At 47.5% G+C, this 13,748-nt stretch overlaps 1 protein-coding gene across 2 annotated transcripts in view; it reads left to right on the top strand.

The window, feature by feature from the left end:
* Positions 1-13,748, top strand: part of ptk7b (protein tyrosine kinase 7b) — a 77,411-nt gene that overhangs the window by 50,732 nt on the left and 12,931 nt on the right. For both annotated transcript variants that reach the window (XM_079854816.1, XM_079854815.1), the window contains 9 exons: positions 721-884; positions 3,564-3,711; positions 5,586-5,716; positions 7,264-7,530; positions 9,218-9,354; positions 9,428-9,563; positions 10,943-11,062; positions 11,340-11,489; positions 11,843-11,990. In XM_079854816.1, the coding sequence (XP_079710942.1) occupies positions 721-884; positions 3,564-3,711; positions 5,586-5,716; positions 7,264-7,530; positions 9,218-9,354; positions 9,428-9,563; positions 10,943-11,062; positions 11,340-11,489; positions 11,843-11,990 (1,401 nt within the window). The remainder of the gene's footprint in view (positions 1-720; positions 885-3,563; positions 3,712-5,585; positions 5,717-7,263; positions 7,531-9,217; positions 9,355-9,427; positions 9,564-10,942; positions 11,063-11,339; positions 11,490-11,842; positions 11,991-13,748) is intronic.

Genomic DNA, 13,748 nt, shown 5'->3' with positions numbered 1-13,748 from the left:
TAGGTGGCGGCAGGTGACCGTCTTAATGAGCGAGTCATTCAGTCATTTATTCAAACGATTCGTTCAAATGACTGATTCGTTCAGGAATGAGGCTGTTGTTTATGAATGAGTCATTGAATCTTTGACTCAACCGATTCGTTCAAAACTCTGAATCATTCAGTGATGAAACACAGTTGAGTGTTGCTGGGAGATGCGCTGTGGTTCTGCTGGGATATGTGGAACTATTTACGTCTAAAATGTAAGTGACTTAATATTAATTACTTGTTTATTGAACTGTCATATGAAATCAGTGTCACATTTTCAATCCTGAGGGTATTCAGCACTCCTGGTCATGTGATGTTCCTTATCTGTATCTTATGTTATAAATATAAAAACTACACATTTTGTATTGTTACCGCAGTATGTTAGCTGAGTTTCTGTGTGTGCTGCGCTCACTTGTTTCCTCAACAGCAGCACAACCTTGTTTCCATCAGTACATTATATATTATATTATTATGCACTATCAATCGCCGCTTGCACTAAATGAATCCAGAATCATTCTCGTGTTTTGGTGATTCTCTAGTTATTTTTTGTTCTTGACGTTTTAATCAGGCTAGTTGTCCGGTCGGGCAAGTATTCATTTTCACTTGCCCGTTAATAATGTTGATCCCTGCACTAAACGCATCACATGACTAAAGACCAGCTGTGAGCTGATTCTGAGGATGTTTGTGACCCGTACAGGCCGAGCAGTAAATGGTTCAAAGATGGAGACCCGCTGGTCGGGAAGGACCGGAACCTCACGCTGAGCGACCTCAGCCCAGGGGATTCTGGGATTTACTACTGCTGTGCTCGAAACGCAGCCGGACAAGTGTGCAGTAACCACAACATCACGCTCAACATCATCGGTAAGACTATGAGCTTTAACCCTTGTGCGACCCCTTATGGACATTTCTGTATTTTTCAGTATGTTTTTTTTTTTAGCATTTTGCCTGTGTTAATGCCAACTGCATAAATATTGGCACAAGTGTGTATTTTTATTGGAATTTTACGATTTCACCCCCATATCCTTTAATAAATCTAATTTACACCAGTAACACAAAATAGTTCCTCTCAGGACCTTAAGGACAAAAATGTCCCCATTGAAACCCATTAAAACCCATTAATATTTAATCTCAGGGCCATTTAACTATAATATGATGCAGTATTTGTTAATAGGCTTTCATTCTGTTGGCAAGGCCTCAAAATTAAAATGTTTACTATGTTTTACCAGATGTGCCATTTTCTCAGGTTTGGCCCATAAAGCAAATACGCGCTTTATTCCTGTTTTCTGCTTCTGCAATATTATAGAGCCAATCGGATACATTATGCAGTAATAATTGTGTGTATGTGTGTGTGTTGGTATGCATGTCAGAGTATGGTTTGTATAAGTGTAATAAAAAAAAATTGTGTGTGTTTGTATATGTGCTTGAAATATTTAAATCACAAACCCAGCTACGGTGTCCCGGTGAGTTTCGCTGCATCTAACGGGGAACGTCTGGTCCTGCAAACACACTCTCTCTGAAAGCTCATTTCTCAGATATCAACCCTAAATTTGGAACACAACTTATTCAGATTTATGGCTTTGATTCTTTAGCAGTTTTAGAGTTCGACATGTTTTATAAAATATACATTTTAAATAAAATAATGTTCATAAACTTAAACCTCTAAAACTTTTTTTACTTCAACAAAAATCTTTGAAATGAGACCAAACTAAAGTCTGAGCTCTGACAGTTTTTGGACACGGACATTTTTGTCCACTGTGGATCTATGTGTAACTTTTCTTAATTGATGAACAAGTGTTTGGCAGACAGGTTCTTTATTTGGCAGCTTTTAGACTGGATGTGTTTTGTAGATTATATTAGATCAGGGGTTTCCGATCTCTCAGACCCCCATCCTAACATTTAAAAGGCATAAAGACCAAATTTATACTATGAAAATTAATAGTATAAATAAGCGTGAAATAGTATTAGTATTACATTTTTATTGTTTAAATGTTTTTTCTTTGGATCCCAGGTGTAAAACCCCAGCGTTAGAGTGTCAGCGCGAGCAGGTTTAGGTCACAGATGAAGATGTTGTCTGGTTTATCGCGTGCGACTGCAGATGTTTTCATGCGCTCTGTTATGTTTGTCACCTCATGTGCAAAGCAAAGCAGAAATGTATAAAGCGTAACCCAACACCCCGGCCAGCCTTCCCATCAGCCACCTGTGCTGCTCACACACACACACACACACCTGCAGACAGAAGAAAAGCCCCGCTGAAGAATAGAGAGATCAGCCAGAGCATGAAAATTACAAATGAAAGGAGAGAGGAAGAGGAGATTTAGCAGAAGAATAGAGGAGAGTAAACGCTTGCACGAGCGTGTCCGTCATCTGATGATCTCTGAACGTGACTGTTGCATCTTGTCATTTTATTCTGCCTTCATTCGAATTGTATTGCAAATCTAAAAAATGTTGATTCATATTAAAAAGTAGATCAGTATGATTTTAAAATGCATATGCATGTAATATCCAATCATTCACACAGGTCACAGCGACCGGCTCCACATGTTGTGTACTTTATTATTTATTAATCGCAATTAATCGCATCCAAAATAAAAGTTTGTGTTTACATAATATATGTGTGTGTGTACTGTGTATAATTATTTTGTATATATAAATACACACACATGCATGTGTATATTTGAGAAATATTTGCATGTATACTGTATACTGTATATATATATAATTTATATTATATATAAATAAATAAAAAATCGTAAATATATACATGCATGTGTGTGTATTTATATATACAGAATTATACAAGTGTGTGTGTGTCTGTATATTATTAAGATCAGAGCGTAACTCTTTTCTCTCTCTCTCTGTGTGTGTGTGTGTGTGTGAGAGAGAGAGAGAGAGAGAGAGAGTGTGTGTGTGTTAGGGGTGTAACAATATATCGTGTCACAATATATCGCAATACAAAAATGCAACAATATGTATCGTGGATAGTTCACCCAAAATAAAAAGAGTTTTAGTGTCAGTACTACATTACACTACTATACATAATGTTGAATGTAATGTATAATAATGCAATAGGGGGATATGTGTGTGTCCTGATAATGCCAAATATCTGATGTTACCAGTAAAAACTGGCCGACATTATTTTAAATATATCTAGTCAGTGACAGAGTTCAAGCATATTCATCTGAAATAAATCTGTACTTTCAGCTTCAGAATCATGAATATGGTTATTCTGGTGTCTCTATCGTCCTGCTTTGGGTTTCAGCACCAAGTCCAAGAATATTCATTTACACACACACAATGTAATACTAAATATTGCATTTTAATCAACAGCACATTTTTATGTTAACCTTTGATCATATGTCTTGGAGTATCGCAATAATATCGTATCGTGAGTTCAGTATCGGGATATGTATCGAATCATGACATGAGGGCATCGTTACACCCCTAGTGTGTGTGTGTGTGTGTGTGTATATTAATAAGATCAGAACCTAACTCTTCTCTCTCTCTCTCTCTCTCTCTCTCTCTGTGTGTGTGTGTGTGCAGATAAGACTGTCCCCCGTGTGCTGGTGGCTCCAGCGGATCAGGTGGTTCTGCGTAACGAGGACGCTGTGTTTCACTGTGGGTTCAGAGCCAAGCCTCCGCCGGTTCTCCAGTGGTTCCACGACACAGAACCCGTCGTCAACACATCACGGTGAGACTCTTCATCACTCGGGCGACGACACCAAACAAGCTCCAGGTCTCCAGTGCTCAGTTTTTACATTAGACCAGTGAGTCCTTTAAAGGAGACATATCATGAACATCTGACTTCCTCCGCGTGTAAGTGCTATAATCGGTGCTTCTACCAACACAGACAACATGAGAAGTGAAACCCAGTAGCTTTGTGTTGGTGAGTCTTTCTCTGCTAGCATGACAAAAAATAATCCGATCAGGTTTCGCTCTCCTTCTGCTGTATGAAGAGGATCTTATTATAATATTACCGGCCCTTAATCTGCACGTTTACACACACGGCACGACATTTGGTTTCGCACGCGACACCAGAGACCAGTTCTAACGCACTGATGAAGATCCAGCAGAGCCTGAAGCTGTTCTGTGGCTGAGCTCAGACGAGCACTGAACACTATTGACCATGTCTGTAGCAAACATTTATTTTTGCAACCTTCATTTCGGGACATTTAATGAAAATGCAATCGCAGGTGTCTTAACTGTGAGTGTAAATGCAGTTAAGAAAAATAATACTTAAATTATCATTTTGCTACAGTTTTTGCTTGAACATGTTAAACTTATAAAGCATTCAAATATGTATTCAAGTTACATATTAATACTAGGCAAATGTAAATTATATAATTGATTTTTCATTTTTATTTTGCACCAAACGTTTCACAAATGTAATTGAAAATGTGAATTTAAATACAGAAATGCATTGTCATTTTGCATATTACATTTCAAATTGAATATTGCTACCCATATGCTTCCATAGTGAAAAGGTTCGTAATATGTCACCTTCAGATACTGACTGAGGTTGAGAGCATGAGTGCTTGAACTGCGCGAGCGACGAGAGTAACGGCCCGATATACTTCCAGCGAAATCCATTAATGAAACAAAGTTGATTTAGAGTGTGTTTCAGGAGGTGGGCGTGGCTCTGAGGCTCCGCCTTCTCTGAGGTGTGGATCTCCTCCCCTTCATTTCTCCTGCTCAGTCGAGTTCAGACGCGAGTAAAAACATGAGCGCGGCGCTGGGATGTTCGCTAACAGTATATCGCTGATAAAGGACTTCCAACTCACTTTTACTTAGTGAAGAACTTGTGTATCCTGCGTATATCAGGGCCTTAAAGCGTGTCAGACCACCCACTGATAAATGATTCAGCATGCCATTGAGTGTTTGACTGGTGCATTATGGGTAGTCCAGTGAATGTTTGGGCACGTTCAGCAGTGATGTTCTGCTTTGATGATGTTTAATGCACTAATAACATCCTGTGCTAATCTCAACACGTCAACACACACTGCAGATCTCACCAGAATCATCTTCATAATCTTCATCTTATTTGATCTGCCTCTTTCTCTCAGTCACGGTTTGATTCTCATCTCCTGTGACTCATGCGTTCAGCTGTTAGTCCGCTTGAAAAGTGTTAATAGAAACATCTTCAGCTGTGAACGTGCTGAAGAAACCCACACACACACACACAGAGGATTCTGGGATTACCCGTGTTTCTCTCTCTCTCTTCAGTCTGCTTTGACTGTGAGTCTGAATGTTTGATTGTGTTTGATCAAACAGATTCTGCCTGGAAGAGCCGCGTCTGATGCCATAAAACACACCCATGACCCACATTCTGTGTGTGTGTTGTGACGTTGCTTAGCAACAGTAAACACTACAGTTACACTAATTACTCGCTTTTGGCAGAATTGTTCATATTCTAGTTATTAATAGAATAAACAATTTGTCATGTTGCTGAATTCTGTACAGTTACAGTTATTTTACTCCTAAGAACAACTCACCTGTGACTAACCTGTGTGTGTCTGTGTGTGTGTGTGTGTGTGTGTGTGTGTGTGTGTGTGTGTGTGTGTGCAGGGTTGTGGTGTATGCTAACGGCACACTGCACATCACTCAGGTGAAGCAGCGCAACACAGGTGTGTATAAGTGTGTGGCTCAGTATGGAGAGAACAAACACGTGCACGTAGAGGCAGCGCTCAGGATCGCAGGTGAGACGAAACACACACACACACATACACACTCACTTACACTCTCTCACACACACTCACTCATACACACACTCACATACACACTCACTTACACTCTCTCACACACATACACATACACTCTCTTACACACATACACACTCACTTACACTCTCTCACACACATACACACTCACTTACACTCTCACACACACACACTCACATACACACTTACACTTTCACACACATAATTGTGGGAGTAGTTGATGAGTTCTGACAGCTCAGCTCAGTGTTCGCTGTACGGTGTCACTGAATGCTGCTGTTCTCAGATATTAAGCGTAGCGTCAGTGACTCTCAGCTGATCCTCGACCTGTAGGAATACGATGCCCATCACTGTACTCATATATAAGCTCCTTCAGTATTATCAGCAGCTGTCGCGTTTCTCAGGAGCTGATTACCCTCCTCCCTCCCCAGCTCCTCCTCCCCCCCAGCTCCTCCTCCCTGCCCAGCTCCTCCTCCCTCCCCAGCTCCTCCTCCCTGCCCAGCTCCTCCTCCCTCCCCAGCTCCACCTCCATCCCCAGCTCCACCTCCCTCCCCAGCTCCTCCTCCCTCCCCAGCTCCTCCTCCCTCCCCAGCTCCTCCTCCCTCGCCAGCTCCTCCTCTCTCCCCAGCTCCACCTCCCTCCCCAGCTCCACCTCCCTCCCCAGCTCCTCCTCCCTCCCCAGCTCCACCTCCCTCCCCAGCTCCTCCTCCCTCCCCAGCTCCTCCTCCCTCCCCAGCAACACCTCCCTCCCCAGCTCCACCTCCCTCCCCAGCTCCTCCTCCCCCCCAGCTCCTCCTCCCTCCCCAGCTCCTCCTCCCTCCCCAGCAACACCTCCCTCCCCAGCTCCTCCTCCCTCCCCAGCTCCACCTCCCTGCCCAGCTCCACCTCCCTCCCCAGCTCCTCCTCCCTCGCCAGCTCCTCCTCTCTCCCCAGCTCCACCTCCCTCCCCAGCTCCACCTCCCTCCCCAGCTCCTCCTCCCTCCCCAGCTCCACCTCCCTCCCCAGCTCCTCCTCCCTCCCCAGCTCCTCCTCCCTCCCCAGCAACACCTCCCTCCCCAGCTCCACCTCCCTCCCCAGCTCCACCTCCCTTCCCAGCTCCACCTCCCTCCCCAGCTCCACCTCCCTTCCCAGCTCCTCCTCCCTCCCCAGCTCCTCATCCCTGCCCAGCTCCACCTCCCTCCCCAGCTCCACCTCCCTCCCCAGCTCCACCTCTCTGCCCAGCTCCTCCTCCCTCCCCAGCTCCACCTCTCGTCAGTCAGGATGGCATTCTGAGTCCCCCTGAATCAAACTAAATTCTCGCATTATGTTGTACTTTAAAATCTTGAATTGATGACATCTGCAACACATTCATGTTGGTTCTGTTCTGTTTACCCTGAGGGGGATTATTGCTGCTCCTATCCATGTTAGGCTGTTCTTGCCCAGAACAGAACCAGACCGCCAATCCAAACTGTATGCTAATTGTCAATTGTATTTGACGATAGTGGTCCTGACAGAACAGGTGTTTATCTGCTGTGTTTGTGTGTGTGTAGAGATCAGCGAGATGGGCGAGCGCATGTCTCGGGTGTTCTCGTCCTCCATCAGGGCGAGTGTGAGCTGTGATCCTCCTCGGGGTCAGCCGGAGCCTCAGGTGTGGTGGGAGCGCGCTGGTGCTCGTGTGGCGTCTGAGGGTCGAGTCCACCAGCGCGACAGAGACCTGATCTTCAGCTCCACACACACCTCAGACTCGGGCCTCTACACCTGCGTCGCTCGCAACCGGGCCGGAACCAAGCAGCAGGAGCTCGAGGTCACTGTCGCCAGTGAGTCACACAAACATCTGACCCAACACACACTGATCTGACCCAACACACACTCATCTGACCCAACACACACTCATCTGACCCAACACACACTGATCTGACCCAACACACACTCATCTGACCAAACACACACTCATCTGACCCAACACACACTGATCTGACCCAACACACACTCATCTGACCCAACACACACTCATCTGACGCAACACACACTGATCTGACCCAACACACAGTCATCTGACCCAACACACACTCATCTGACCCAACACACACTCATCTGACCCAACACACTCTCATCTGACCCAACACACACTCATCTGACCCAACACACACTCATCTGACCCAGCACACACTCATCTGACGCAACACACACTCATCTGACCCAACACACACTCATCTGACCAAACACACGCTCATCTGACCAAACACACGCTCATCTGACCCAACACTCGCTCATCTCACCCAACAGACTCTCATCTGACCCAACACACACTCATCTGACCCAACAGACTCTCATCTGACCCAACACACACTCATCTGACGCAACACACACTCATCTGACCAAACACACGCTCATCTGACCCAACACACGCTCATCTGACCCAACACACGCTCATCTGACCCAACACACGCTCATCTGACCAAACACACGCTCATCTGACCCAACACTCGCTCATCTCACCCAACAGACTCTCATCTGACCCAACACACACTCATCTGACCCAACACACACTCATCTGACCCAACACACACTCATCTGACCCAACACACACTCATCTGACCCAAAACACACTCATCTGACCCAAAACACGCTCATCTGACCCAACACACGCTCATCTGACCCAACACACACTCATCTGACCCAACACACACTCATCTGACCCAACACACACCGATCTGACCCAACACACACTCATCTGACCCAACACACACTCATCTGACCCAACACACACTCATCTGACCAAACACACACTCATCTGACCCAACACACACTGATCTGACCCAACACACACTCATCTGACCCAACACACACCGATCTGACCCAACACACACCGATCTGACCCAACACACACCGATCTGACCCAACACACACTGATCTCACCCAACACACACTCTTCTGACCCAACACACACCGATCTGACCCAACACACACCGATCTGACCCAACACACACTCATCTGACCCAACACACACCGATCTGACCCAACACACACTGATCTGACCCAACACACACTCTTCTGACCCAACACACACCGATCTGACCCAACACACACCGATCTGACCCAACACACACTCATCTGACCCAACACACACTGATCTCAAAGTTGAGATGTTGTTGCCCAGAGAGAAAAACAGTATGTGGTGTCTGAGGAAAAGATGCACGAGAGATGGCGTATTTCCCCCGGGTTTTAATAAAATGACTTAAACGTCACACTCATCTGCATACATCCGGATCATCCGGATTGAGTGAGATAAAGCATACAAATAAACATTCAACTCTGGTCACAAATATAAAGGGAAATAAAAGAAAGTGTACAAAAGCCGGTTGAGTGGTTATCTCTTCTCCTCACCTGTCACATCTATTACTGACACACATGCGCTGTTCTCATTGTACCTCGAACTACCATAAATGCTCTAAGTGACCGTTACAGTGTGTGTGTGTGTGTGTGTGTGTGTGTGTTTTACAGCCTCTCCAGAGTGGATTGTGAGGCCGCAGGACACACACATCGAGGAGGGTCAGCCGGGTCTCCTGCACTGTCACGCTCAGGGCACACCTGAACCACGGGTCACATGGTACCGCAAAAGCATCCCGATCAGTGAGGAGGTGAACACACTCATCATGGTCTGATCAGGTGACCTCGCGTCAGGTTTCTCACACACAGTCTCTCTCTCTGCAGGGCTCTCGTTATAAGCTCTTCTCTAACGGGACTCTGAGGATCAACAGCGCTGAGGTGAACGATGGTCAGATGTTCAGCTGCACGTGTGTGTCGGAGGGAGGATCCATCAGCGCACACGCACGCGTTCACATACTGGGTGAGTGTGTGTGTGTGTGTGTGTGTGTGTGTGTGTGTGTGTCGGAGGGAGGATCCATCAGTGCACACGCACGCATATACATACTGGGTGAGAGGAACCTGTGTGTGTGTGTGTATGTGTGTGTGTAAACGCCCACTGCTGTGATTGGCTAACATCTTTGCATATGAAATAAGCACAATAATGTGGAACCCTCTCAAATAGTTTTATTACGTTTTCTCTATTACTACTGTCAAGATTAACGAATCGTGAAAGTGTTGTTTATAGCTTTATATTTAGATCTATTCCATCTGATGCTTCCATCCAGCTGATGACAGACAGTCTGTTGATCGCGTGAATGAAGTGATCTCATCAGTGCAACGCAATTTCTGCTCTCTCACGAATGCTTTCACCAAATAACAATGCAAACACGATGTAAATACAGTAAGAGCTTCGTTGTGCAGTGTAACAGCGTCATTATAACGGGAGTTTTGGAAAGTGTCCAGATAAACGGTGTGATTGACAGCTTGGGCAATTGTAAAGGGAGCTTTCTTTGATCGCTTTCTGCATATCATTTAATCACAATTTAAATAACAGATTATTTTCATGTTACTAAAAGAAACAATGTGAAGTTGATCGTTTAGTCACTGGCTTGATTTACTAATGCATAAACAGTATTGAACGATTTTTTAAGAAAAATAATTATCCGAACTTGAATAATTACACATCAGAAATCACTGATCACAGATCAGGTGTTAGAATAAACATGGTTACTTACATGTTTGTGGTGTTGCTGGCAGATCCATATCGTAAAAGTGAAATGCACCAAATGCAAACAAATAATGCACAGCTGAGACTTTCACAGTTGAAAAAAAACAACACTCTCCTAGCATTCTGATCGTCTGGAAGGTAATGGTATTGATCCTGTGTCGATCTTTACTCGTTCTCATGTAATATTCACTAATGCTCCAGTGGGCGGGGCCAAAGACGCGGTGATGTAGACGTAGGCGTTGATATTCTTCTGCAAAGGCGGTCTTTCGCTGCACTATTACGCCATAATTCCACACTTTTCAGATCCTGATGTTTTCTGGCCTTGATCACAATAAAAGCTTTTTTTGAAATATCAAGGAAGTTTTGGGTTTTGAAACTTACAGGATATTTTTATATTATAACGACCTCTTAACTGTCAAAAGATCAATGAAAATTTAAATTTTCAGTTCATGACCCCTTTAAATCATGACAATCCTCAGAAAGTCTCCAGTATAATAGAACGTGACGTGTGTTCGTGATCTGTTCTGATGTTGTAAATGACATAACTTCTGTTTTGTTGTGGTTTGCGTGCTGTTACATCACGGCGTGTTTGAGTGCCAGCTTTACTCATGTGTGTGTGATGTGTCTCTCAGAGAAGTTAAAGTTCACGCCCGTCCCGCAGCCGTCGCAGTGTGTGCAGCTGGAGAGAGAGAGCAGCATCAGCTGTGTGGCGACCGGGCGAGAGACACCCACAATACACTGGAGCAGAGCAGGTCAGAGACCAACCCTAACTCTGACAATCATTTCATTTAAATCATTTAACCCTAACCCCACACAGCAACTAAAATGACTGCTGGTCACTAATATATCAAGATTAGATCACATGAGCTCTGCTGTCTGCTTTCCCATTGGTTGTCGCTGTATCGTGTCACTGCTCATTTGCATAGTCACATCACCAGCGCTGACTTAAACTGAATGACTTCCTGGTGTCAGTGTGAACATGCGTGTTTCTCTCGCGTGTGTGTGTTTCACGTGTGTGTTTGCCAACAGACGGCGCTGATCTCCCGCCTCACGCGACTCAGATGAAAGGAGTTCTTCACTTCAGTACCGTGAGCCGATCCGACGGAGGAAACTACACGTGTGTGGCGTCCAGCAGCGCTCAGGGAGAGATACGAGCACACGTTCATCTCACTGTAGGAGGTGTGTGTGTGTCTCTGTGTGTGTGTGTGTGTGTGTGTGTTCTGATTGAACGCTGTGGTTGTTGATGACCGGTTCTTGTTCACCTGTGTGTGTGTGTGTGTGTGTGTGTGTGTGTACTTGTGTTCTGATTGAACGCTGTGGTTGATGACTCATTCTTGTTCACCTCTGTATGTGTGTGTGTGTGTGTGTGTGTGTTCTGATTGAACGCTGTGGTTGATGACTCATTCTTGTTCACCTGTGTGTGTGTGTGTGTGTGTGTGTGTGTGTGTGTGTGTGTGTGCTTGTGTTCTGATTGAACGCTGTGGTTGATGACTCCTGTGTGTGTGTGTGTGTGTGTGTGTGTGTGTTGTCAGTTCTTGTGGAGTTTAAGCTGGAGCCGGAGCAGACGACGGTGTATCAGGGTCACACAGCCGTGCTTCACTGTCAGGCGTCAGGAGACCCTCAGCCCTACATCCAGTGGAGCATCAGAGACAGACTGCTCAGCAGCAGCAGCTCCAGCAGGTCTCACTGCACCCGTCTCACTGCACCCGTCTCACTGCACCCGCCTCACTGCACCCGCCTCACTGCACCCGTCTCACTGCACCCGCCTCACTGCACCTGTCTCACTGCACTCATCTCACTGCACCTGTCTCACTGCACCTGTCTCACTGCACCCGTCTCACTGCACCCGCCTCACTGCACCCGTCTCACTGCACCCGTCTCACTGCACCGCCTCACTGCACCTGTCTCACTGCACCCGCCTCACTGCACCCGTCTCACTGCACCCGCCTCACTGCACCTGTCTCACTGCACCCGCCTCACTGCACCCATCTCACTGCACCCGCCTCACTGCACCTGTCACACTGCACCTGTCTCACTGCACCCGCCTCACTGCACCTGTCTCACTGCACCCGCCTCACTGCACCTGTCTCACTGCACCCGCCTCACTGCACCCGCCTCACTGCACCCGCCTCACTGCACCCGTCTCACTGCACCCGCCTCACTGCACCCGTCTCACTGCACCCGCCTCACTGCACCCGCCTCACTGCACCCGCCTCACTGCACCTGTCTCACTGCACCCGCCTCACTGCACCCGTCTCACTGCACCCGCCTCACTGCACCCGTCTCACTGCACCCGCCTCACTGCACCCGCTTCACTGCACCTGTCTCACTGCACCCGTCTCACTGCACCCGTCTCACTGCACCCATCTCACTGCACCCGCCTCACTGCACCCGCCTCACTGCACCCGTCTCACTGCACTCGCCTCACTGCACTCGCCTCACTGCACCGTCTCACTGCACCCGTCTCACTGCACCCGTCTCACTGCACCGCCTCACTGCACCCGTCTCACTGCACTCATCTCACTGCACCTGTCTCACTGCACCTCTCTCACTGCAACCGCCTCACTGCACCCGCCTCACTGCACCTGTCTCACTGCACCTGTCTCACTGCACCCGTCTCACTGCTCCCGCCTCACTGCACCCGTCTCACTGCACCCGCCTCACTGCACCCGCCTCACTGCACCCGCCTCACTGCACTCATCTCACTGCACCCGTCTCACTGCACCCGTCTCACTGCACTCATCTCACTGCACCCGTCTCACTGCACCCGTCTCATTGCACCGCCTCACTGCACCCGTCTCACTGCACCTGTCTCACTGCACCCGCCTCACTGCACCCGCCTCACTGCACCTGTCTCAGTGCACCTGTCTCACTGCACCCGCCTCACTGCACCTGTCTCACTGCACCCGTCTCACTGCACCTCTCTCACTGCACCGCCTCACTGCACTCATCTCACTGCACCTGTCTCACTGCACTCATCTCACTGCACCCGTCTCACTGCACCGCCTCACTGCACTCATCTCACTGCACCCGCCTCACTGCACCCGCCTCACTGCATCTGTCTCACTGTACCCGCCTCACTGCACCTGTCTCACTGCACCCGCCTCACTGCACCCGTCTCACTGCACCTGTCTCACTGCACCCGTCTCACTGCACCTCTCTCACTGCACCGCCTCACTGCACTCATCTCACTGCACCTGTCTCATTGCACTCATCTCACTGCACCCGTCTCACTGCACCGCCTCACTGCACTCATCTCACTGCACCTGTCTCACTGCACCCGCCTCACTGCACCCGCCTCACTGCACCCGTCTCACTGCACCGCCTCACTGCACCTGTCTCACTGCACCCGTCTCACTGCACCGCCTCATTGCACTCATCTCACTGCACCCGCCTCACTGCACCCGTCTCACTGCACCGCCTCACTGCACCCGCTTC

The sequence above is a fragment of the Squalius cephalus genome (genome assembly GCF_949319135.1).
Source record: "Squalius cephalus genome assembly, chromosome: 21".
NCBI lineage: Eukaryota > Metazoa > Chordata > Actinopteri > Cypriniformes > Leuciscidae > Squalius > Squalius cephalus.
This window is presented reverse-complemented; position numbering and strand designations above follow the sequence as displayed.